The 26,225-nt window shown below is 47.2% G+C and overlaps 1 protein-coding gene across 1 annotated transcript in view; it reads left to right on the forward strand.

Annotated features, from left to right (window-relative positions):
- Positions 1–2,099: 2,099 nt before the first annotated feature.
- Positions 2,100–26,225, forward strand: part of LOC144120250 (uncharacterized) — a 46,436-nt gene continuing 22,310 nt past the window's right edge. The window contains exons 1-5 of the mRNA XM_077652650.1: positions 2,100–2,180; positions 7,880–7,969; positions 11,185–11,286; positions 15,351–15,443; positions 15,809–15,865. Of these exons, the coding sequence (XP_077508776.1) occupies positions 2,100–2,180; positions 7,880–7,969; positions 11,185–11,286; positions 15,351–15,443; positions 15,809–15,865 (423 nt within the window). The remainder of the gene's footprint in view (positions 2,181–7,879; positions 7,970–11,184; positions 11,287–15,350; positions 15,444–15,808; positions 15,866–26,225) is intronic.

Raw genomic sequence — 26,225 nt, forward strand, 5'->3', positions numbered from 1 at the left:
TATAATAGAGATTGTGCGCCCATTCAAAGTCACAGTGATTGCTACATACTCGTTGCTACTGCCCCCAGGAATTTGATGCCGAACGTAAGTGAGGTCACGACGGACGCATAGTAGTACCTTGCTCAAATGCCCAGCCGCTTCAGAGAGGAAACTTTCATAACCGGACAGTCGATAAGGAGATGTGATATTAGGCTCACATATTACAAGCACCGGAAATCGGTATTTGAAGATCCTCTGCCTGAGATCTGCTATGCGGCCTCGCAGACCTCGAGCATTCCATTGTGATACTGCCGATCGAGAGATTCTCTCCTGCAGTGAGGGTGCTGACGACGGTAGAGCCATAATTTTGACTGCTAGTAAAGGGTGGCAAGCACCGGTTCAATAGCGTCTAAAATTTGGACAGCAGCCTTAGCAATTGGCGTGTCCACTCCAGCAATTATCAGCCGTAAGGTGCCTATCAGCTGTTTCAACATCGCCCTGATTTGATCATCTGTTGTCGACACAGCCGGCGGACGCACAGGCGGACGTGTCACAGAGCTTACAGTACGCGATGGTAGAAGTGGCCACTCTGCGGGGTCCTCCTGGGGGGTTGTCAGTCTTGGCTCTTGCGGAGCTGGAGGCAGTGGCTTTTGCGCGGCAGAGCGGTCTCGGTCCTCCTGATGTGTTGACACGTCATTTACTGAGCTCAATTTCTTCTGCCGACTTCGTGTCCTCCTCCTGGAGCGACGTACTGCGATTGCTGCTTCTCGGTGAGTAGAATGGTCTCTCACCATTTTCTTCAAGATCTTCATCTCTGTTTTCACCTTCGGACATTCCCTAGATGTTGCCTCATGAGGACCTTTGCAGTTGGCACAAACTGGAGACTCAATCGTACATGTAGGTCCATCGTGCACGCCACCACAACGCGGACATGTTTTCGTGCTCGTACACGCAGCACTTACATGTCCAGTCTTCTGGCATTTTCGGCACTACACCGGTCGGGGCACATAAGGACGCACTGGGTGCCTCACAAAACCCACTTTCACATGCGATGGTAAAGTAGTACCCTCAAACACTAGTTTGACACACCGTGATTTGCCGAAACGATGGATGTCAGTTATGCGAACAGAACTTGATAGCAGTTGCACCAAGTCCATATCCGTGATCTCTATGTCCACGTCAGAAATCACACCAGCAGTAGTGTTAAGTCCATGAGCGAAGAACGAGCGGACTCGTATGTTGCCAAGGACAGACGCGGTCTTCAACTTATCCAGGGTTGCCCGGCTAGAGACATCAACAGAGAGGATATTCCTTCTTGCGTTAATACGCACTTCTTTGACTTGGCCCGGAACCAGTCGTTCAAGAAGAAGAGTCAAATTCTGCCTGTTGATGGAGTTGAGATTCTCTTCCTCAACAGGCATGTATGAAATTGTGTAAGTGAGAGATTGCTCACTTACATTGGCCTCGTTGGTTGTTTTCTTGCTCACACTGGATTGGTGAGGCATCTTCGCTGGCACAATGGACTTGTTAGCCCGCTTCGTACACACACTGGGCCCACACTCAGTCGAGGTTTTGGAAAGCTTCCTCTTCAGGCGCCGACTCACAATCTCGGTGTAGCCTCCGTCGAACTCCATGTCATCCGAGTCAGAGAAACTGGACGATCCCGGGAGCTCTGAGGGGAGATCCATACTGCATCCAGGCTGATCTGTGCAGTTCACACTGCTAGCCACAGAAGGCAGCAGAGGCGGCGGGTCATCCGCCATCGCCTGGGACGGCGAGGTTGCCTTGAAGGCTACAGAAGCACAAAGTATTTCAAAAAACAGGAGCTCGATCAAGATATGCTGCCGTTCACAGCGCTCTTCTTCTTCCTTCCCCTCGTGCTACTATGAACTCAGGAATAACCTAGACGGTAATGATACTGGCTATGATGATGCCTGATCTATTCTAAGTAATTGGGTACTTAGTGGCCATTGGTTGCAGCATGAGTGCACATTGTCCAGTCTTTCTGGTCTGAGGAAGATGATGAGCGCTACCGAAGTGCGTGCCGTGTGCACACGTGGCATCACGCGCGCCTAAAAGACGCTGAAGCAGGGTCGCTTTGCACGGCGCCAGCTCCGAAGATGGCCGATCAAGTCAGGAGCCCTTTTTCTGAAGAGGACGAGAGTCAGAGGCACAAGTCGAAGGCTGCGTCGAAGCAGAAGGTAAGGCTGGATCACCTTCGCTTCTCTCGCGGCTCTTACGCAAGCCCCCCTTAAACTTATGGCCGTAAATGATCCTTCAAGAAGCTTCACAATCACAGCACATCGTACGCGAGATAGCTGCCGAGTTTGGGGAAGCTCGAGCGTGTCAGCGCGAAAGTGTCAAGCAGGACAACCAAGAATTGGAGCCTTTTAATTCCAAGCCAGACGTGTGGCACTTAACGACAGCCTACTACCAGAAAGATGGGCAGATGAAAAAACATATGGATTTGCTGCTTGCGGATACTGAACGCTTCGGAGAGGCTTCTTATGCAGGGACATTTAAAACACTGAAAAACGCTGCGTCATCGTAAAGGACAACGGCACGCTGCGCCGATCCAGAAAGCTGACGCAAAACAGAACCTTCTTGTTCTATGTTTTAAAGCTCTTCTTTATTTCGGACGTTACAAATCTCGTTATCAAGTGTCGCATTTGATGAAGACCGATGTTCGTCGCGACGAACAGTCATGGGCAGCTGTAGCACGAGAAGGCAGCAGGACGATATAACGGCGTATTCGACGCGGCAGCTTACGAGGACGGAAGCTGAGTATCGTCTATACCCCATTCCATACATAGCAGCCAACGCTGCCAAAGCTAGCGTCACTGTTCGCGTAGGCTACGTCGGCGTCCAAAAAGCAGTTCGCGATACTACCAAAGTGAACACAAGCGTATTTCGTTGCGACATACCTTAAGTGCCATGGCTCGCACCTCCTGGACTTTGCTTCACAGTCTGCTACAACTTGCCCTGAAACTCATCCGGATTTCGAGAAGCAAAAATAATATGTAAGGATATTATAAGCGGATTGTAGGGCAAATCGATCTCGCTCAAAGCGGGCCCAAAGTGTAGTTCACCTCCAGTGAAAATTGTAGCCATATGGCGCGAACACTAAACGCCTTACAGCTTCGACCGTGATTTTCAAAGCTACAACTTTGTTTCATACCGCTCTTTGTTTTTGTCTAAACACTCATTGAAGTTTAGAGAAGAACGAATTATACATGGCAGATCAATATGGTTTCGCGCACGCTCTACATCCGCAGCCTCTGCAGCATTGCCTGCTAAGTATGAAACAGAATAGAACACGATTTTACCGTTCGTATTTCCAAAATGTAAACCCTCACCGAAACCAAGGGAAGCATAGGAAGATGTTTCTTTTTTATTTTTGCCTCTGATCAATTGAAAATTAGTAATGTAATTGTTTTACGGTTGAAATATAACTTTTAAAAAAGTCGAACAAAAACCACATGTCTCCAGTTGGATCCGAAAACACGAATTCCGTGTGCCTCGTAAGGAGCTCTACTAGGGGTATAACGGCGTCTGTTCAATCTTCTACTTTCTGGGAGTATTAATTTCAAGGAGGGGGGGGGGGGGGGGGGTAAAGAGAACTGAATAAAAAGTAGAAGAAGGAAAACATCCGCATGTTGATAGTGCGACTCGAACGCATGACCTCACGACACCGTCAACTGACTGCACAACACAGCCACCGACCGCGTGGATGCGCTTCACGTATGTAACCTAGATAAGGTGGAACAGTTAAGGGTCGCGGTGAAGAAGATGATGGTGGATGTCCTTTTTTTTCGTGTCAGTGTGGCATACGTGGGCACTTGAGTTTCCTCGTGGTCAGCCCCAGCTCCCTTCGAGTAGAGAGTTCTGTTATCAGTGTGCACAACTAGTCTCTCGAGAGTCGCGCATGGAGAGGAGATCAGGAAAGGAAAGACGCTGTATGTGTCTTACTCAAGCTTGACAATTGGAGCGGTTAAGTGCTTGCTTGGATCATATTTAGAATACAAGAACATTTTAGGAAGGCCGCTCGTAACGTTTTCGTCCCGAGCTTCCCTTCACATCAACGCATTCATAAACTTTCTAAATATAAATCGGGGGGTCATTTTTTCAGGACTCGTCACATGGTCTCTGTGCATAATGTGAGCTTAAGTTCTCGCCCCTAGGAGGTGCCTCGGTCAAGTGTAGAATATTGCCGTTCGCGTCAGGATTCCGTGAGCGACAGCTTGCTAATAATCAGAACAAGGCAGCCAGCAAAGAACTAGGATGAAGGATGCGAATTAGAAAAAAGTGGTGGTAATTCCATGCTACGAAACATTTCCTCTAAGGGGTTCAAAACATGCAGCCTAACAAAGAGGGTTGAACCTAACTGGAGGACAACATTGCTACGGAAAAAAAATGATTGGTGTAATGTTAAAAGACAGAACGAGAGCACTGGGAGTCGGGTACAATTGCTTATTTTAAAATAAGGAAAAAATAAGTGGGCGCGGGGATGCAGTGTGTAGACAAGGTAACCAACGGACCCTTGGGGGAACTTGAAGATGACCTATGAAGAGGGATAAGCGAGGCAGAGAAACGCACTGCCGCCTTTGTTTGCCTGTCTTCAATGTAACTCACAAAACCGAAGAATCAACAAATTTAGCACCTTGGTCAGGCTAGCATACGCAACGCAGCTGGGTCTACCACGCGCAAATTTAAAAAAAAAAGACAAATATTGCAAAGGGACGGCATTGTGTGGTATCTAAGTTGTACTATGCTTTGCTTCAATGCGGCCATTTCTTTGTTGAAGGCAGTGGCTGCTTAAGATGGCCTTTAAATGAAACTCTGAGAAGAAAAAATCACTTTGTGTTATCAACTTCATTTCTTCATCCCTGTTAACTTTTGCTCTTACTGGCCGTCTCTAATTGCGTCAGAAAATGGCTTCTTGCCGTAGAAAAGAGCACCGGAGGAGTTGAATGGACTTCTGCATTGCCTGAAGGGACAGCGGGCAGATGACAGGAACAAAGTTTATAGAACAACGCAAAGCTGAAGTCCGGAATGTCGTCATAGAAGACAGTCGCTATTATTTGGGCGCAGCATTCCAGTTTACCTTAGGAAAATTTCCTACGGCACTCTCATACTGCACCGTAGAAAAAATAAGAGCTGTTAACGATAAAGCTTAACCTGGAAAAGCGGCATCGCGTTTCTTTCTGCAGTGGCGGATTGTGACAGCTGCATAGTTCTGTCTAAATTTCGCACTCTTGTACATCGGCATTTTGCACAAAGTAGAAAACCCGCTCCACAGTGAAGACCGTACATTCTGCGGTGATCTTGCAACTACACAGCTGCTATCACCATCATTTTGTGAACCACGTAATTATCTTGCATTTAATGTTCAAGATGCGTGCACAAACCCAAATACTGCAGTGGAATGAAGGAACTGTGACTGAGGCTAAACCTGGCGAAGCTCACCCAGGACGCTATTGTCTTTCATGACCTATCCATATCTCACATTTTCTTTGACGGGTTGCGGTGTACTCAACAATGGGCTGTAGAAAGCACTCATTTGTTAATCTGGTGAAGCATCAACATTAACTTTCGGACATTGTTGCCACAGCTGACTAGCCAAGGAGAGACAGAAAAGGTCTATGCACTTTGGTGATCGTGTGACGCAACCTTAAAGTCAGCAGCATTTTAGCGATTCTAAGACACAGCGGTGTCTGCTCCGTGGCTGCTCAGTGGCAGTGTAATTACTGGCGTTATTTCACTCTCAGCAATCCGTGGCTTGCCGGCGTATTCCTCGAGCTCCGCCACAGAGCACCATGCGCTGCGCGCTGGGGTGAAGAGCAGACAGGCAGGCACAAGCACATGACGGGAAAGGTCGATTTCCTGATAAATGTTATAAGCCTGCAGGCCTGTATACACATATAAAGGTATCAGGGATGATCAAAGTTAAGGCCTACAGATTTCTTTAAATTAGGCATTAATTTGTGCATGAAATTCATCTATAGAAACAACTTATGCTGACCACGGGACAAAAGTGAGATTATATCTGTCACAGTCAAGCCCACCATTAACTAAACTATATTAACGAAATTTGTAGCCACTGCGACTACCGTCATTGAATATGTAGAAAGCTTGGAGGCGGTGGCATTTATATTGTACTCTATATGCTGAAATTCTTCTAAAGCACTTATGGTGCGGAACATTCGCATCAAAAATTTTCACCGATTTTGCATATTGCGCATGCTAGGCAGTGGAAGCCGACCCCAAGCTCCTCCTTTGTATGATACAGCCGTTGCGTCGGGCGTTTCTGATATTTTCATTGCCAAAAGTGAAAGGCAAACAGCTGTCAGCTTCGCCGGCCGCTGTACGCTGCGTCACGCCGCGTCATGCCAGGGGAAGTTTCGCGCCGATCGCAACCGCCTTGCATGCGCAATTACATAGCTAGAGCTGAAAGCTTGGGACGCCAGTATCTCGGAGCACGCGGGTCTTAAGAAAATCCTATGAAGTTAAATTGTGTAGGAATACGACTGCCTCATAGTTTCAAATATAAACATGCCGGCTTACGGTAGTTCAATTATTTTAGTTAATAAGGTGCCGGACTGCCACAATTATTACGTATCTTTCTGAGCCCCTCGCCGCGTAGCCTAATGTGCACAGTAGACGGTGTGCTGTCGGCCACAAAAGTTTGAGGGATCTGCGATGCATGGCGGAGCGAAGCAAAATAATACCCTGCGTTTGCTGTGTTACCTTGCCGTCCTTGTCTCCGTGTGCGCAGTGCGCTTGGTTGAAATGCCTGACCGATGCGCCCAACAACGCGCTCTCTTAAACTGAAACTGCTTGATACTGAAACTAGGGACACTCTTCTCCACTCCCGCGCTTTCCACCTCGATTATCCTCGCCTGCCGGCTGTGCGCGCTGCGCACGGCACGCTTCGAAGGCCATCGCACGCTCGCCGGCACGATGTGTTCGCTAGCACACGTGAGCGCACTAAGTTCGCCCGTTTTTTCACGCTCTAACAAAATACAGAAAAACGTCGAGCAAAACTGCACACACGCTCCCCCTTTCTCTGGTCTGTCGTCTTTTGCGCTGTTTTATTATGAATGCATACCAACTAGGCCAACTCAATGGTGCAAAAATAATACTTTGAGCGCTGACATCACCTATGTTTTATGCTAAATAGAGAGGATAATTAGGAATGATGATCTAAACAGAGAAGATAAAGATGAAAGATATGTATTTGTGACGAAATTTCTAGATCCGCTAAAAAAAGACCTGCATGAATAGAAAAAAAAACACAAAATAGAGCAGATTAGCGGAAGAGACATTTCACGACATGTATTTCCGTTCCAAACTAGTGCACGTAAATTTAAAAGTGTAACTTCAGTAAAAAAAAAGATATCGGGGAATTACTGTATGTCGCAATAGTGTTTACGAAAGAGAGATTTGCGCCAATTTAAAGTCGCACTGGCAACGATATTGTGTTGCAAATAAACGCACAAGCGTGAAAGAAATGTATCGTGTATTGAATTTTGGTTTCGGTGGTTCCGAACTTACCTTCGGGTGGGATTTTTTTCGCTGCTCGGACATATCCTGATATACACCTATGTTGCTTGCCAATTGGCGCTGAGCGCACCGTTAGTAGTACACACTATTACTACTGTGTTTTGCCAAATGTTATCCATGAGCTTATCCACAAAACATGAGCTCATTACAGGTCACTATCAAGTACACACGTTCTTCTACACATCGTTTCTGACAGTGCTCTGTCACCCACTAGGCCAGCAAGTTTGCAAGGAAACGTTGCCGTTTCTCGCAATACGCGTAATTCTGTCATGATGTGGACATCGTAAGAAGCTTACAGTGTCTCAGTGTGGGATGTCTGGCTTTAATTTTCACCCAGGCGCCCGACGACAAGAGCGGCTACTCGCTAGGCCACTCCAAGGCCAAAAGGAAGAAGCACCATTCAAAGACGCACTCCAAGGGCGCAGAAGTAAGAACTTTTTTTATTCACTACCACGATTCACTCCTCGAGGCGAGTGCACTGACACATCAGGCATTTACACCTTTTTACAATTTAGCAGATGAAATTAAAAGTAGTAACGGCTAACAACCTGCCAATAAGAGCGCATGCTTATACGTACAAAGTGCTCAAAAGTTACATATTTAAACGCGGTAGCGTTCGACTGAACATTTGGCGGAAACCCGAAGGGAGTAAGAACGAAGTATCGTTACATGGCAGCCCCTGGAGTGTGAAAACAAAATTCGCAGTCGTCGGTGACGGCATGTCGTCACAACTCTAGGCCAGTTAACCAGAAGCAAGACGCCACAAATAAAAAAACGCAAAATAAAAACTAATCGGTTTCGGTAAAAAATCAAATGAATTAATGTAGGATTCAAACTTTAAATGTGAAATCCAAATAAGAAATACACACTGAAAAGATTGTAAATAAAATAATTCAAAATGACAAATATACATTCAAATGAAAACAGTGTCTACGCCTGCGAAGTGATATGCAAAGAGGACAACGGGCCGCTAAAGCGAACCATAACTCGTAGCGTCATACCCATAAAGCGGAGCTTCAGTGCGCCCAGGGTTTTTTTTTTTTCCTCTACCAAATTCGGGCCTTTAGTTCGGGCGCATCTAATACGTAGGCGCTGCCTGGGGCGCAGAGTGAGGGGAACTGTCGCGTCAAATTACATTCCCTTCTGGGTACTTCATCCGGTACGAATATTTAGTGCTATAAAACTGATGCTACGGCTACGTGGAAGTCGTCTTCGAGAGCTCAGGAAGCTTGAACTGCGCGCCGTAGGCATTGCAACAAGCCACATGTGGACGATGCGTTTGCACATAACTTACGCCAAGCCTCATTGGCTCTATTTAGTGCAAAAAAAAAATACCACATTTCTTCTCACTGCAAGAGTTTACAGCAGGACATTTCCTTCGGTAAAAAATACTAACATGGCATCGTGTTCTCTAAAGCTTCGACCTCGCCATTAATATGAACTTCCGGATTTACTAACTATACTCCTTAAAATAAAACTTTCGTTATTGTCCAGCTAGCTTGTATGGTTCGCACATAACGTATGCCCTCCGCAGCTGAGAGTTCATTTCAGAAAATATTTCCAACTCTCTTATTTTAGAAATATCTAAAAGTGTTCTCTGAAACACATGGAAAAAGGCTTCCACTGGTGTCTTGCTGGCTGTAACATGTATATCATGGGGCTTATTGCGTCCAGAGCACGGTATAGCGCAGGAATATTGTTCTCTGGGTCAAGGATACCTGAATCACATCACTACACAAGGCGCATTTCCAAAAGCACTGGGCCCTGCCTAGCCGGTCGAGAGGCACGGAAGCGAACGCACATTAGTAGCTTCGAACACGTCCTCACATCCACCGGTCGCCTTCTCTATCTGTTGGCTATACTAAGAGATGATGCTACTCTGAAGGATAACCTCCCTACAATACCCGATTCCCCTCCCCATTTCCGCTTCTTATACTTGCCCTGACCCGTGCCATTTTTTTTTTTCGAAGAGTTTAAAAGCTGCGCTGAATAATGCCCATGTAATATACTATATTAGGAAAGCTGAGAAGGGTGCGCAGTGGTAGGTTCAGTTGTTTTATTTAGGGGTTTTAGACGATCCTCAATTGCTTCTGAAGTGTGATGTACACGCCAGCGCAAAAGTGGAGAGATCACGCGGACTGACTAAACTGCATGCATAGGGATATGCATAGGGCGCTTGACCAAATATGTTAGCCTCTCAGCGCACATACTTCTGCTGGGCACGCTTTAAAACACAGAAAAATCGCGATTACCGCGATTCGCGAGGTCTCTCCATTTTTGAGCACTGCTATATATACATCTTCTAGCATCAGGATAACACAAATAACTTTGTCAACGTGCTTAGATTCCAATAAGAAACATACCAAAAATTTATAAATGCTGCGATGGTCTGATGGGACGAAACGCGTAAGTGGATACACCTTTCGGATACTGCTTTCCCATTAGATGCTCTTAAATTTGATGTTCTTCTATTCCGTATTTTTTTAATTCCGTGCTTATTCCTTTTGCCGCATTCGATTGCATGAAAGCTCCATCACTTTATGTCGCTTTCCATCGCCGGCTTGTATAGCTAATAATAATAATTGGTTTTTGGGGAAAGGAAATGGCGCAGTATCTGTCTCATATATCTTTGGACACCTGAACCGCGCCGTAAGGGAAGGAATAAAGGAGGGAGTGAAAGAAGAAAGGAAGAATAGGTGCCGTAGTGGAGGGCTCCGGAATAATTTCGACCACCTGGGGATCTTTAACGTGCACTGACATCGCACAGCACACGGGCGCTTTAGCGTTTTTCCTCCATAAAAACGCAGCCGCCGCGGTCGGGTTCGAACCCGGGAACTCCGGATCAGTAGTCGAGCGCCCTAACCACTGAGCCACCGCGGCGGGGGCTTGTATAGCTCGTTAATGATTTGAAGCTACACAATTGCCGCATTTTCCTTTCGCTTTGCTTTGCGTGGCTTTATGTGATGCTTTTGTATTTGTTCTACTATACGCATTAGGTATCACTTCGCACGTTGCGTCGGCTCAGCCAGTGACACGTGTTCGCTATTGGCGCTGCTTTCCCTCTCTCCGATGTCGCCACTTGCTCGGTATCGCCGGGGCGCCCAGCTCGTCGCCTTCGATGATGCATATTTTCTCTCTCGACTCTTGTCCAGAGTTCGTACTTGCAGTCGGTTTGCTGCAGGCGCCCGAGTATTAGCCCGGTGGCCACTCACGGACTCGTGCCGGCATTTTCGCTTAATGGCAGCCACGTAGTTTGCGCAGTTAAAGGAGAATTTATGTCAGTTGCTGTGTCCACGTGTACCAAAGCTGCCCTCAGGAGAGCAAGCTGCCGGGCTAGTTGGTGATGCATGTTGTTAACTAGGAAGCGCAAAATACCGGACGACGGACAGAGCAAGGGACACAAAAAACAGGTTCACGCTCGTGAACCTGTTTTTTGTGTCCCTTGCTCTCTCCGTCGTCCGGTATTTTGCGCTTCCTTGTTAACAACAAAGCTGCCCTATAGATGAAGGCGATTGTAGAGGGGCAGTTAAACAAGAAATAATTACAGGGGAGATCGTGTAGATAATATGAGCGGAAATTTTGATATATCTACATAAAAGATTGGTATGTGTCGCCAGACCACTGCTGCATACTTTTCCGCAGGAAGCGGTCGATCCCCTGGCCACCAATGTTGAGGAAAGCGCTCTTCACGCCGACGAGACCAAGCTCGCAGAGACCGAAAACGACCCGCAGAAGCAACCATTGGTAAGCAACGGTCTCTTCCAAGGCCAGCGTCAACCGAGAGCAATCAGCGCTGAGAATTAAATATTTCATTCTCATTCACGTCACAACATGCGCCTTTTGCGATAGCTTAAAGCGTTCCTGCTTGCACGGAGGGCAAAGGCTTACGGCTAGAAAGAATGACAACACTTACTCAAGAGGTGGGAAGGCGTAATTTACAGGGGTGCCTGCCGTTCCCTCAGCAGCATGCCGGTGAAATTTTGGTGACATCACCGACAAACTGTGATATTCAAAGACCAATATGCCGACGACACCACTGAAAAATTAGAATACACAATGATAAATATAAGTATATAGAGTTCCTAATATTTTTTATGTTTCAGGTAGTTTCACACTTGTCCTAAAATATTTGTTTTTTTTTTAATTTTCTTGAAGAAGGAAGTATTTACAGGGGTGCCTGCTGTTCCCTGAGCAGCATGCCAGCGAAATTTTGGTGACATCACCGACAAACTTCGATATTCAGTGACCAAAAAGCCGACGACACCACTGAAAAATTAGAATACACAATGATAAATATAAGTATAAGGTTCTTAATAATCATACTTGTCCTAAAATATTTGTTTATTTTTTTTAATTTTCATGAAGAACGAAGTTTATGTTCATGTCTTAAAGGTACCTTGCTTAAAACATACTGAACAAGTTGACGCGGAAAAAGCGGGATTAGGAGAAACGAAAAATTAGGAGAACACCGAGGATTGTTCGGGGGAGATTTTGTTGATTATCTCCCTAAACATTTCCGCTCGTGCAGCCCAAAAGACAAGGAAAAGGAAATCCGGTGCAAACCGCTTTTCGAAAAAACGACCATCCTATTGCGGCACAGGGATCAACTCCCGCATGAGCTCATGGAAGCCTTTCATATGCGCATCAGTGGAGATAAGTGCGTTAGTAGAGTTCCGTCCGCTTCTCTGATAGGGAGTATATGTTCCTCACCAATTCATTGGTATTCACGGGGTGAGGTAACATGTGATGTTCATGACGTTTTTCGTTTTAGTTCTTGTTGGTTTTCCTATTTATTCGAGCATTTTCTCGAATAAACCTTCAGTTGTGGGTAGCGCTCGTTTTTGTTTGTCTCGCTTGTCCTCGTTTTTTCCGCGCCAATTTCTTCAGTATGCATATCAATCAACTTGCACAACTTTCTGATCTCCCATTTGCTTAGAACGCTTGAGTCTGTTTCACGACCTCGCGGAACTTCCCGCGATTAGCGCAAGCAAGTGTTTCCTAACAACAATAAGCGGAAGTTTTGTAAATCTTGGTAGTTTTTAGTGTAGAAAGGCTGTGCAGCGTGTACTGAGAGCGCAGAAAGACATGGACAGAAAATGGACTGAAAAGGATGATTCCTCGCCCTCTCAGGGACTAGTTTGCTCAACTACAAGCACTTTTGAGACTAACTACGGAGGGATTAAATGTATGTGCTGTAGCAAACCATCCAATGGGGTGGAACCATTCGTCCGTCACGATGAATGCACCGGACCAACTGTTCATCCTGAAAGAGGAGTGTCTACTAAGATAAAAAAAAGAAAAAGAATCCTCGTTCACCCATGGTGGAGATTAGAAACTCCTGGACTTGAAGTCAGGTACGCTTTCCGCTAGACCACTGCACTCTTCTTACGATGAGAGCCGTTATAGGGACGCTGCCCTGAGCCTTCTTGTAAGCATTGTCCGTGTAAGAGGGCCTGTATATCAATATAGCGTTGCTCCTGTTCACATGTGTTTTGTTTTGATGTTTGTGTCCCAAAGTGCTAGACATTACGTATTCAAAAGACTATGCTCAAATACCCAAAGTTCCGCCTTGATAAGATGTTGAGTCTAAGTCCACAGACACCATAGGCAGCGGAGTACAAGAACTGCATTCACACGTTCCAATGTAAACATTCGCTCTTCGCGTGAAACCTTCATTGAGAGATTCACATACATTCTCGAGGCTTACAAGCCTCAACCAAAGCCCTCCCCCCCCCACCCCCCCCGAATCGCTGTGCCTTTAGATTTCACAGCACTGGGGAAGTTTTAATGTCCACGTGGCAACGCAAACAGGTTGGACTCTCTTTTTCGGGTATACACTGTTCTGAAATCTGTCTCGGCAGGCAATGAATAACATTTAATTACTACACTGCCACAACTCTTTCACAGTGCCGAATACGTGAGTCATACACCAGCCACGCAAGATATACGTGCAACCCACTGGATTTCTTCACATATCTTGCTACTTATGCGCAACTTGTGGCTATTATATTGTCACAGCCTTTGAAAGTAAGCATTCATAAATTTTACAAAACATGCTTAGTGGTTGCAACGGTTGTCCACTCACAAAATCAACTGACCAAGCAGTGCATATACTAACTCGAAGCGTTTCGCAGCCGCACAGCCTTGCACATGTTATTGTTCATGTTTTGGCGCAGAATATGCAATTGTGTTGCCTCTCCAGGCCAGCTGGACGTTATACTATTTAAAAAGTACCATCAGAACTTGTGTTCCACCTTTATTTTGCCCTTCGTTGTCAAGCAGCGGCAGATCAGATGGGATCTCTTCGCTGATAGCACACAATGGTAAACATAGTGTAACGAAAGGATGCCGTGCATATTTTAAACGCGTACTCACGCAACCTAGATCCAACAAGTTTTAAAGAGCGCCGTATACCAGGTGTTTCTCGCGAGACTTTAATCCTCAAAAATTGTTTTTGCTTGGCTAAAAATGTAGCTTTTTGATCATTGTATGACCAGTGCTGGCAGACAACGGAAAACCGTTGAATCGTTGTAAGTAATAAGCTGGTTAACTAATTTTCAATAAAAAGGTTTAAAGTATTGGAGTTAGGCGCCTAGTCGCAATTAGAGATTTGTAGACGGTCGTTATTACTAGCGATATCAATTTTAGAATTTAGAAATCGCTATTACGCTTGGCGCTGTGGCACGACAAAATTTGCCTTCTTTGACTCTTTACATGCACTGGAAAGGCGGCTTCGCCTGCTTGCTTTTTGAAAGCTCATGCGTTTTGGTACGATATATCAAAATTTTGTCGAGCCACAGCGTCGAGGGTAATCACATTTCTTAAATTCTAAAAACTGATATGGCTATTATTAACCACCGGCTGCAAATCTCTAATTGCAACTAGGCGCCTAACTCAAATAGTTAAAAAGTTAACCACTATAATGTAGTGATTCAGCTTAGTGCATAAAACAATTCACCGGTTTTCTGGTGTCCGCCAAGACTAGTAATACTATGCTCAAAACCAATATGTTCAGCCCAAAAAAATGTACATTTGAAAACTAGTCTTTCCGTAAACACCAGGTATAGTAATTCGAAGCTGGCAGTCCCTGCGATACCAATAAGCCTTTCTTGCGGCAGGGCTATGGCGCCCTCACGGACAGCAAGAGAGACAGCGGGGAGTATCTGAATAACGGGGACTGAACAATGCTGATCATCCCGCCGTTCACCCCATTGGTACCGGGGATAAAAATTTAGTCCTTAAAAGCTGCACACTATTTTCATTTCTGACAATTAGTCTTTTTTGCTAACCAAACGTCGTCTCTGGAGACCAAGGGTCGCTTCGAGTTTCGAAAGGACTAAAAATCTCTCAGACTTAGCTTCCGATAGACGTGGTTCATGTTTTTTTAGGTATTTCACGGGTTTTGCATTTAATGGTAAGCATTTTTCTTGCGTGTGTTGCTGATTATTTCTGTACAGAACTCGCGGGGATCTAAAATTCAGGGCTAACGTCTTTCACCGCATTCGCGTCTTCTAGGGCTACTGGATTACTCGGGGACATTTATCCCCACATAGCAGGCATCGGCGCAGTACATTGCAGAGTTGTCACGATATACGGGAGAGAAAATACCCAAAAATCAAAGTTCCGAATAACAAAACCCAAATGGTATTACTAGCATTTCGATGCCAAGATCAACTTGAGGGGAAAAAATTAAGTACTGGAAAAAAAAAGCGCGCTTGGTGGCAGATGCGTTCTTGCTTACTGATATGCTAGTATTCAACATCATATACTCTTCCTCATTACGGCGTGGCTTTTGATTCGTTGACCAGGAGACGGCGGAGGAGAAGAGCAACTACTCTGGAGTGCAGTCAAAGAGCAAGAGGAAGAAGCAGCGGCTCAAGCACCACGCCAAGGGATTGGAAGTGAGAACTGACGGGAGCATGCTCTTTGCTTGGCGACGCTACCAGGCGTACAGGCAGCTGCAAGTGGAACGAGAGAAGATACTCCGCGCAGAAGAAAGAATTTTCTTTTTCGGCTAAGCTAACGTTAGAATAGGCCCAATGGTAGTTTGCATTCTGTTTAGAACTAGTTCCAAAAACAAAGGATGCGTAGTTTTCAGTTATACATCTGATGTAACCATTAGCCATAGCGGATAATATACTCCGGTTCAGATCGGACGAACCGGTACATGCACGGAAAGCCAATAACGCTCAACCCGTGTGGCAGACAGCTGCCTTACACTCTGGTGCCTGCGCATGAATTCTAACATGACGAAAATCACTTGCAGCTTTCTCCACTGGCCGAAGATGCCAAAGCTGCGGTGGCTGAAACGGAGCTGCAAAAGGTGAGCGCCGAGCTTGCTCTCCGTTAAGCGTGTATTATTTGACTTTTTTTACTGAAATCAGCGAAGTCCTCTCTAAACTTTGAAATGCGGAGTGCCGTGCGTGCCCTGATCTCGTTCATAAAAGGTGCGTGGAATTTGAAGAGGCGCGCCCTAGTTGTGGTGATTAAAACTTCAGACGTTGGTTAGCGACTGAACGAGCGGCGATCGATACTTCCGCGTAGCCGGGCACTCGGTTATTTGAGCGTTCACTTTATGGGTAAAGTTGGCAGCAGTAGGACATGAACAGGTGGTCCCTGCAGCGTAGTAGGGGAAGCCGGGCCAGATTACAGCGCCGCTGCGAACGAGCCCGATTATAATATAACGTGCTTTGTGTCGACGACAAAGCGTAGGAAATGGGAACCGTAGAGTAAACAGAAGCTGGTCGGCCCGGCCAGGCTGAGCTCTGCACCCTGTCACAAAACGCCTTGAATTTGTTGATTTGTGTTGTCCACTCCTGCCCAAGGCCTGACAATAAGGCTGACAGTATCTGTAAATAAATAAATAAATAAATAAATAGACGCCCAGACGTCCTCACTGCCTGCTGAGTACGTAACAGATTCTTGAGTAGCTCATGAGTGACAAGGAAGCTATTTCGTTGTTTTATTACGGGCGAAGTATTCAACACCAAAGCAGATAGATCAACCGGAGATGTGCACTGCTCACTGATTACAGGTACTAAAATCATCCAAGGGCGTGGTTCTCGCATGCAGGACTATTCTAAATGAGGTTGCTATGTAGTATAAAGAAAAAAACTCTTTTGTCTTCATTTAACACTAGTAAGAGACTAGTTATTACAGAGAATATCGTATTTTGATGCAGACACTTCAAAGGGGAAGCAGTTCATTTAAGGTGCATAAGTACAAGGCAAGCAGGCACGCTTCTTGCATAATAGCAAATTTAGAAGAGCTTTTAGTTGGGCTAGATGGTGCATGTTGTAACAAATTAGAACTGTAGCGCTACCAAGACGAACACTGTGAAACGCGCCATTGCCAATCTTTGCCTTGAATCGGTTCTAATGAAGTCGTGCGGTCATACTATGCAAGGGAGCTATGACAGGCAGGTAGATAGATTACTGTTGGCAGGGCTCCCAGGCAGAGTCATCACAGCGGTTGCTGAAGCCCTCTTACAGAAGATGAAAACCATCAAGTTGCAGCAGCCATGTGTCAGCTGAGAAACGGCTGCCAAACCGGAGGTAGTGCCGTATGTGCACAAGGTAGCCCACGACTTGAAAAAAGGGGCTAACAAACATGGCGTGCCGGTTGCTTTCTCGGCCCCACGAGAGCGGTCACAGCTCTGCGCGCGCATTGCGAGCAAAGAGAAGAGTGGTTGCAGCGTCAAACATGCAAAGAAATAGTTCACGAATTGCTGCATCGGGTGGTTTACCAGATACCGCTGTCATGCGGGAAGGTCTATGTGGGCCAAACAGGGCTCTGCATCAATGAAAGGGCAGGTTAGCACGCGCCCTCACGGAAAGACCTTAGTGGTGCACATCTTCCTCAGCACTACGCTGAGTGTTTTGAGTGCCCTCGAGCGGCAGAAAATTTGCCGCAGGCTAGATGCCAGTCCTGCAAAAAGTGCCAACCACGGTTTCATGAGATAAAGATTTTTGGCAAAAGCAAAGATTCTAGGGCAAGGGAACCACTGGCGGCTTGTCATATAAGGAAAAGAGGGGTTTATTGTGTTATAGTGATACGTCTGTGAATCTATGTAAACCGGAGATGGTATATCTTGAACGGTTCTGTTGATAGTGGTGTGTGTGAACTGGTATCTGCACGTGCTCTGGTTTTTCCTTATATTTGCTGCGCTGCCAGTGAATAAAGTTAGATGAAATTTAGCGCTAGTCCTGTGTGCCTCTTACTTGTGTTCGTCTTGGTTGCTGTACAGTTCTAATTTGTATAGAAAATTATTAGCCTGGTGGTGAAAATTTGTAGACGAAATACGCTTTTGGAGAAGCGGCAGAAAACGTCACCATAAAAGAGATAGGAGAATTGGGAGCAGCTTCCAAATTTTCAAGCTTTGTGGGTTGTTGAAAAAGCACGAACGTTTGGTCGATTTAATGTAACAATCTTACCCTTCTATTGCGTCCCAAAGGCATCTTGGGAAATATCTGGTTTCAAGAAGAACACGGCGTCCTTCCCGGAGGCAGTGAACCTAATGAAGAAAGATGATTATTTTGAGAACACAGGTCCTTATATGTTGGTGAAATATTTTCTCGTTCTACTACTGCCCACTTTTGTGAGGAAACTGGACACACACAAGAACCTTATCATCACTCTTAATGTTCAGGCCGATGCCTCCAAGCCTGTGGATGCCGCGAGCGAGCTGCAGAAACCCACAATGTTAGGAATCAGTTTGATTCGATACTGTTAATTTTAGCATCCGCATTCCAACTTGCCTCAAGGCGCAACATTAGAGGGGTACTTCATAATAATCAAAGCACCGAGTCTTCAGTGTCGTTTCATGCGCGAAACAGGCATTCTATGCTTTCATATCGGCCTTTATTGGAAGGCATGCCATGGCTCTTTTCTGGATTTTAAAAAAAGTTAATGCCTTGTTTAAACGTTATGGTTAGCGCGAAAGTGCGCTGATTCGCACAAAGTATTTATTGCATATTTGGCGCCGCTGTCTAAGAAAATGAAATGTATGTGTATATGTGTATATATATATATATATATATATATATATATATATATATATATATATATATATATATATATATATATATATATATATATATATATATATATATATATATATATTTATTTATTTATATATATATATTGTAACGTGAAGATGTGCACACCAAAAGGGAAAAATATATTTACAGGGAAACAGCTTACAGCCACGCAGCCGAACAACCGGGCACGCGAAGCCCAGCAGCAGAAACGCACTTCGTCCTCTTCGCGTTCCAAGCGCGAGCGCACCAAGCACGAGCGTTCCAAGCACAAGCACAACCGTAGCATAACTCCCGGCGGCAAAAGCACCGTCCCGGTGCTAAGTGGATGATGTAGCAGGCGTGTGGTACGGTTTGAGACGGACTACATGAACGACGTCAGTCAAAGGGCTAGTGGACGACGTCGGAGCATGAAGAGGTGTAATCTCGTAGGTCACGTCGGTCACCTGACGGAGAACTCGATAAGGGCCACTGTACTGACGTAGAAGTTTCTCAGAGAGACCGACATGGCGAGAAGGAGACCAAAGGAGGACGAGTGAGCCTGGCGGATAGTGTACTGGGCGATGCCGGCGGTCGTAAACTGACTTCTGGTAGGTCTGAGATGCGGTGAGCCGGTCTCGGGCGATTTCACGGGCCATAGTTGCTCGGGAGATGGCGTCACGTGCATACTCTGTGGTCGAGGCAGTAGAACTCGGTAGTAATGTATCCAATGGCAGCGCAGGATGCCGACCAAACAGAAGGTAAAAAGGAGAATAGCCGGTGGTATCATGCCGCGACGAATTATAAGCAAATGTTACATAAGGCAAGGCAACGTCCCAATCGCGGTGGTCGGGCGAGACATACATGGATAGCATATCGGTCAGAGTCCTGTTGAGGCGCTCGGTAAGCCCGTTCGTCTGGGGATGGTAAGCTGTAGTGAGCTTATGCTGCGTGCCACAGGACCGGAGGATATCGTCAACTACTCGGGACAAAAAGTAGCGGCCGCGGTCCGTCAGCAATTGGTGTGGAGCGCCGTGGTGAAGGATTACGTTCTGCAATAGGAAGTCGGCGACATCGGTTGCGCAACTTGTTGGTAACGCACGCGTGATAGCGTACCGCGTCGCATAGTCGGTCGCGACAGCAATCCAACGGTTGCCGGAGCAGGACGTCGGGAAAGGTCCGAGAAGGTCGAGTCCAACACGGTAGAATGGTTCGAGAGGTACGTCAATAGGCTGTAGAAGGCCAGCAGGCAACGTTGATGGTCTCTTCCTGCGTTGACAGAGGTCGCAGGAGGCAACGTAACGCCGAACAGAGCGGTACAGACCAGGCCAAAAGAAGCGGCGTCGGACCCGATCGTATGTGCGGGAGACGCCGAGGTGGCCTGCGGTCGGTAGGTCGTGTAGTTGCGCTAGGACAGATGAACGGAGACGGTGGGGAACGACTAGCAGAAGCGGAGGTCCGTCAGGACGAAGGTTGCGGCGGTATAGGACGCCATCCTGAATGACGAACAGTTGCAATGAAGGATCTCGGCTGGCACAGTTGAGGCGATCAATGAGAATACGCAAGGAAGAGTCTTGTCGCTGCTCGTCCGCGATGTTAACCAGATCGGAGATAGCGAAGAGGCACGGGCCGAGGTCGTTGTCTCCAGGATCAGGCGGCTCTACAGGGTGCCGAGACAGGCAGTCGGCGTCTTGATGGAGACGCCCTGACTTGTAATGAACAGTGTAAGAATACTCTTGGAGGCGCAACGTCCAACGTCCGAGCCGGCCTGTGGGGTCTTTCAGTGAAGACAGCCAACAAAGGGCGTGGTGATCGGTCACTACGGAGAATGGACGGCCAAACAGGTACGGTCGGAACTTAGCTACGGCCCAAACAAGAGCTAGACACTCGCGCTCTGTAATTGAGTAATTTCGCTCAGCTGTAGAAAGGAGGCGGCTGGCATATGCAATAACGCGTTCTTGCCCTTGGTGACGTTGGGCTAGCACGGCGCCAATCCCATAACCGCAGGCGTCTGTGCGAACTTCAGTCGGAGCCGACGGATCAAAATGGGCCAGAATAGGTGGGGAGGTGAGTAAGTCGACTAGCGAAGAAAAGGCCTCCTCTTGGGCAGGGCCCCAGGTAAAAGGGGTGTCTTTCTTTAGAAGGTCGGTCAGGGGGCGAGCGGTGCCGGCAAAATTTTTGATGAAACGGCGGAAGTACGAGCAGAGGCCGACGAAGCTGCGCACATCCGTAGACGACTGGGGAATAGGGAAGTCCTTGACGGCTTTAACTTTAACAGGATCCGGGCGGACACCAGAAGCGTCGACTAGATGTCCGAGAATGGTGAGTTGGCGGCGACCGAATTGACATTTCGACGAATTGAGCTGTAGCCCGGCTCGACGGAAGACAGAAAGAATGCTCGGCAGTCTTTCGAGGTGCGTGGTAAACGTGGGCGAAAAAACCACAACATCGTCGAGGTAACATAGACATGTGGACCATTTAAAGCCGCGAAGCAAGGAGTCCATCATTCTTTCGAAGGTAGCTGGCGCATTACAGAGACCGAATGGCATAACTTTAAACTGATATAAGCCGTCCGGTGTGACGAATGCCGTCTTTTCGCGGTCATTGTCATCAACAGAGATTTGCCAATACCCGGACCGAAGGTCAATTGAAGAGAAAAATTTGGCTCCGTGAAGGCAGTCCAAAGCATCGTCTATTCTTGGGAGTGGATAGACGTCTTTTTTTGTTATGTTGTTTAGGTGCCGGTAATCAACGCAAAAGCGCCAGCTGCCGTCCTTCTTTTTAACCAGCACAACTGGTGAGGCCCAAGGGCTCGACGAGGGCTCTATGATGTCTTTACTGAGCATCTTGTCCACCTCTTGCTGTATGATGGTGCGTTCTGTACTGGACACTCTGTAGGGTCGTCTGTGAATAGGAGCTGCGTCACCGCTGTTGACGCGATGCGTGACCACAGATGTTCGAGCCAAAGGGCGGTCATCGAAGTCAAAGATGTCGCGAAAAGACGACAGAAGATACCGAAGGTCGTGAGCTTGCCCAGGTAAGAGGTCAGCAGCAATCATTTTTGCATATTCATCAGGTGGTGGGACGTCAGAGTCGCGGCAGTTCGACGAGGGTGGGACGCTTCTCACCGCCGATACGACGCATTCGGCAGCAGGGCACAGCGTGGCGAGCGACATACCTTGCGGGAGCGGCTGAACGTAAGAGGCAAAGTTGAGAACCGGAAGGGACGCTTGATTTGCCGACATGGTGACAACTGTATGCGCAAGGGCAACACTGCGTGTAAAGGGCACATCAGGAACCGGAGTAATGATGTAGTCACCATCGGGAACTGGCGGGACCGAGGAGAAACGGACATAAGTGGCGGCATCGGGGTCCAGGCGGACAAAGTCGGCGGTGCACAGTCGGTGAACAATTGGATCCGGTGGCTCTGAAGGAACAGGTAGAGCGAGTTGAACGATGCTTGTGGCGCAATCTATAAGGGCGGAATGGTCGGTGAGAAAGTCAAGGCCGAGAATGATGTCATGAGGGCAGTGTTCGAGGACAGTGAAGAGCACAGAAGTATGGCGGCCGGCTATTGAAACACGAGCAGTACACATTCCGACGACAATAGACATACCGCCATCTGCAACACGGACCACAGTTGAGGGGGCAGGAGTGAGCACTTTCCTTAGGCGACGGCGAAGACGAGCATTCATGACTGAGACGTGCGCTCCAGTGTCGATCAGAGCGGTAACAGGGACCCCGTCCACGTCGACGTTAAGGATGTTCCGATGAGCATGAAGAGTTAAAGGACGGTTTTCTGGTCGGGTCGTCAGAGCAGCATCACCCCCAGACGCTGCAGCCATCAGTTTTCCGACCGGGAGCGGGCATATGGGGCCGGCGACGAAGGGCGGCGAGGTCGGGGCGATGGAGATCGACGGCGCTGAGGTGACGACGAACGGTTGGTAAGCGGGGTCTGAGCGTTGTGGCCAGAAGAGGTCGTTTCCGAGGGCGAGAGAGAGCGGCGGGAATATGCAGAACCCGGCGGGTAGCGGCTGTAGGTCGAGGACGGACGGCTTCGGCAGTGTCGAGATATGTGGCCAACTCGGGAGCAGTTAAAGCAGATGGGCCTGTCATCAGGTGTTCTCCATTCATCTGGATTGCGGCTGCGTCGAGGGTAGTATGCACGTTCAGAACCGAGCTCCGGGGACATGCGGCGGGCATATGGGGCACTAACTGAGCAAACAGGTTGAATCCCAAGATTGGCAAATTCTTTGCGAACGACAGCCTGTATAAGGGATACTGCTGGAGTACGGTCTTTTGCGGGTGGATGAAACGCAACGGGGGACATTGCCTCTACTTCTTGGCGCACAAGTCGTGTCAGGCTCTCAGATGTCGGCAGACGGCTCGGTGGAGTCGAGTCTACACAGGACGACGTCGCAGTCGTATTCGGCAACCGCGTGAACTGCGGAGAAATTCGGCGGCTCTTCGCTTATTCGAACCGGCGGCATTCCTTGATGATTGCGTCAACCGTTCCGCAGTCCTTGTATACAAGAAGGTTAAAGGCGTCATCTGCGATGCCTTTGAGCACGTGACCTACTTTGTCGCACTCTGACATAGTGGCGTCGACTTTCATGCAGAGAGCTAATATGTCCTGAATGTATGATACATAGGACTCTGTGGACGTTTGTGCACGGCATGCGAGCTCCTTCTTCGCAGCGAGCTGACGCCCGAATGGCTTACCAAACAGGTCACAAAGCTTGCGCTTGCAGAGATCCCAGCTGGTGAGTTCATCCTCGTGGGTCTCGAACCATACCCTGGCAGTGCCCGTCAGGTAGAAGATGACGTTGGCCAACTTTAGGGTCGGGTCCCACCTGTTGTGTGTGCTCAGGCGCTCGTACATTGCGAGCCAGTCTTCCACGTCGACGCCGTCCGTTCCGTTGAAGGTCCCAGGATCTCTCGGATGGGCAATGATGAACGCCGGGTTGGCGGACGCCGACGGAGCGGCCCCTTCGCTGGTCATGGTTGAAGAGCCGGCGAGCTGACGACCGCTGCGAAGCTACGTGCTTGCTGTGGCTGTACCCCGCACCTCCACCAATAATGTAACGTGAAGATGTGCACACCAAAAGGGAAAAATATATTTACAGGGAAACAGCTTACAGCCACGCAGCCGAACAACCGGGCACGCGAAGCCCAGCAGCAGAAACGCACTTCGTCCTCTTCGCGTTCCAAGCGCGAGCGCACCAAGCACAAGCACAACCGTAGCAATATATATATATATATATATATATATATATATATATATATATATATATATATATATATATATATATATATATATATATATAATGTAATGTGCAAATGAAGACCAGGAGGGGTAGCGAGCGATCAAAGCTACGCGTATGCAATATTAGCCCGCTGCTTAGACGCTAATGCCGGGAGATTAATTTTTGTGATTGACGCTGGATAGTGCGTTGCTATCACGAACTATAGCTAGGCTAATTGCTCTGGTGCATGAACTGTCAAAGGAAACAAAGCACACTCTAGACAAGAAATTATTGGCAAAAATTGATACCAGGAAGAATTCGTTATTCAAAATGTGGTGTTCTCCTCTTTTGAGGCTACCTAAAGAGGACGATAAACATAGAGTATATTGAAGAAACATTACAGCCGATTCAAACTCGGACCTTGCTTAGAGTAGCGGATATCAAGTAGAGTTGGTAGTGCAACACCTAAGCATTGCTGTTCGAATGTCGCAGAATTATCGAAAAGCGAACGTTATATAACCGCTGATGTCTTTCTAGAAGTGCTGATATTCAGGAATAGCTGTACAAAAATTAAGGGGCTCGCGGGAGAGGTAGCGCCTTGAAGGTAGCACCTTGAAAGGAGCTTAATAAATTGGTTGTCACATAAGAGTCAATGCGCTGTCGAAACCACTCGCTCTGTCTTTGCCAATAGTTGAAATAAATGTGAAATATAACGTTGCCCAGTGTTTTAGCCGCTTATATACGGATGGTCTTGTGGTACTCACTACAGTCCATTTAAAAAAAAAACAACGGTTATGCGTCTATCCTAAATCCTCTACGCCCCTGCATCCCCCCCTCACCCTGGCCAGTCCATCGTTTTCTGATAGAGACAATGCTTGCCCCACCGCTTTCAAGCACCTCTACGTGGTACTTGCTCATCGCTTCCTACTGGGTAGTGTTGATTTCCTAGGTAGCTCCTTTTTCCTACGGCGGAATAAATAATGGATGAAATGCGCAGCGTTGAGGACGTTCTCGCCGCTTTACCTTCCTTTAATGCTTCATATGTGCGGCAACGAAGTAGAAGCTTTATGTCAAATGGCTTTTAATGGCCTACCAAGTACCTTACGATATACAGCACGCGTCCCTTATGTTCTGGTCATAATTACTAGCGTAGTTTCAGGGCCGGTTTGGTCGTTGACGCTTTTCTAAATCATTTCACCCGAGAAATGTCGAGCACCAGGCCGGGGGAAATCTCGTACCCTTTAGAAAACCGGTGGGTAATCGGCGGCGCTGGAGATCAAACCCAGCACCTTCTTAATGCGTGGCCGATGCTCTATCACAGGACCATCGCTTCGGTAACTAACTCTGGCATGCTCAACGCCCACACTTCGCACCGTTGAGGGCGCTTCAATACGATGAACCAAGAACGAAGTCAGTTTTAGATACCTCGGGAGCTGTCTTTCATATCCGACAGAAAGGACCACTCATGAGGTACGCTGTTCCGAAAACTGTCGGTTGTTTATTAACACCCGCTACAACACAAATCAACCTTCAGTCAAAAATGAGAACTGAAATTTCAGAATCATCCACTTCTGACGAAATAATTAAGAGCAATTGAAAAATTACCCCTTTACATTACGGTAGCACCAGGCCTCAATGTTCTACCTTCAGATCTCAAACAGAACCGTAGGATTTGATTCATGTTCGTCAGGTGGCGCTTCAATGAATCTTTCTTTAGGCTGCCTCAAGGAACGTTGTACCGAGGCACCCTACCTTTTATGTTGTCACTAAACCGGCCAGGCGTTCGAACTTGAACTCACACGTCGGAGTTGCCTCGTTCTCTTGCTTTTATTTGATGCGCACGCACCGAAGCTGATGAAGACTTCAACATCCAAAGCACAGCAGGGAGTCTAACACGCGAGTTTTAGGGTATGGGTTTTACGTAGTGGTCTAATAAAGCGGACAACAAAACTCACCTGCTTGTACCGCCTAAAGTTCGAATCCGACTTGCGCCTATGAGGTTTTTGATTCTTGTTTTGTTTCTTGAAGTCAAACCTCTCCATCGGCCAAATTTATTACAGTCGGGGCCGGATTGTTTTCATGATGAGGCTTATGATGATATCTCTTTGAAAAAAAACTCTGAATGGAGCCACACAATCCCAAACAATGTCATCGGTTTTTATTTACGATTCGAGACATTTTATTAGGCTTGAAGTCCACTTGCGTGTCGCGTCCTGTACGTGCTAAAGGGGTAGATTGTTTCAGGCTCGAGCAGAACTCTGTTTCCTCATCTAAATTTCTTCGTAACTTACTATTCTGCGTTGACCAGCTTCGACCCGGTTGATAGCCCAGAGCGAGAGAGCCTAGATCCTCTCTGCCTTTAGTAAGGAAATAGGGCTTAAAGGTTTTTGAGGCCATTAAGCTTTCCTCTTCCATAGCCGAA

The sequence above is a fragment of the Amblyomma americanum genome, chromosome 2 (assembly GCF_052857255.1).
Source record: "Amblyomma americanum isolate KBUSLIRL-KWMA chromosome 2, ASM5285725v1, whole genome shotgun sequence".
In the NCBI taxonomy this organism is placed as follows: Eukaryota; Metazoa; Arthropoda; class Arachnida; order Ixodida; family Ixodidae; genus Amblyomma; species Amblyomma americanum.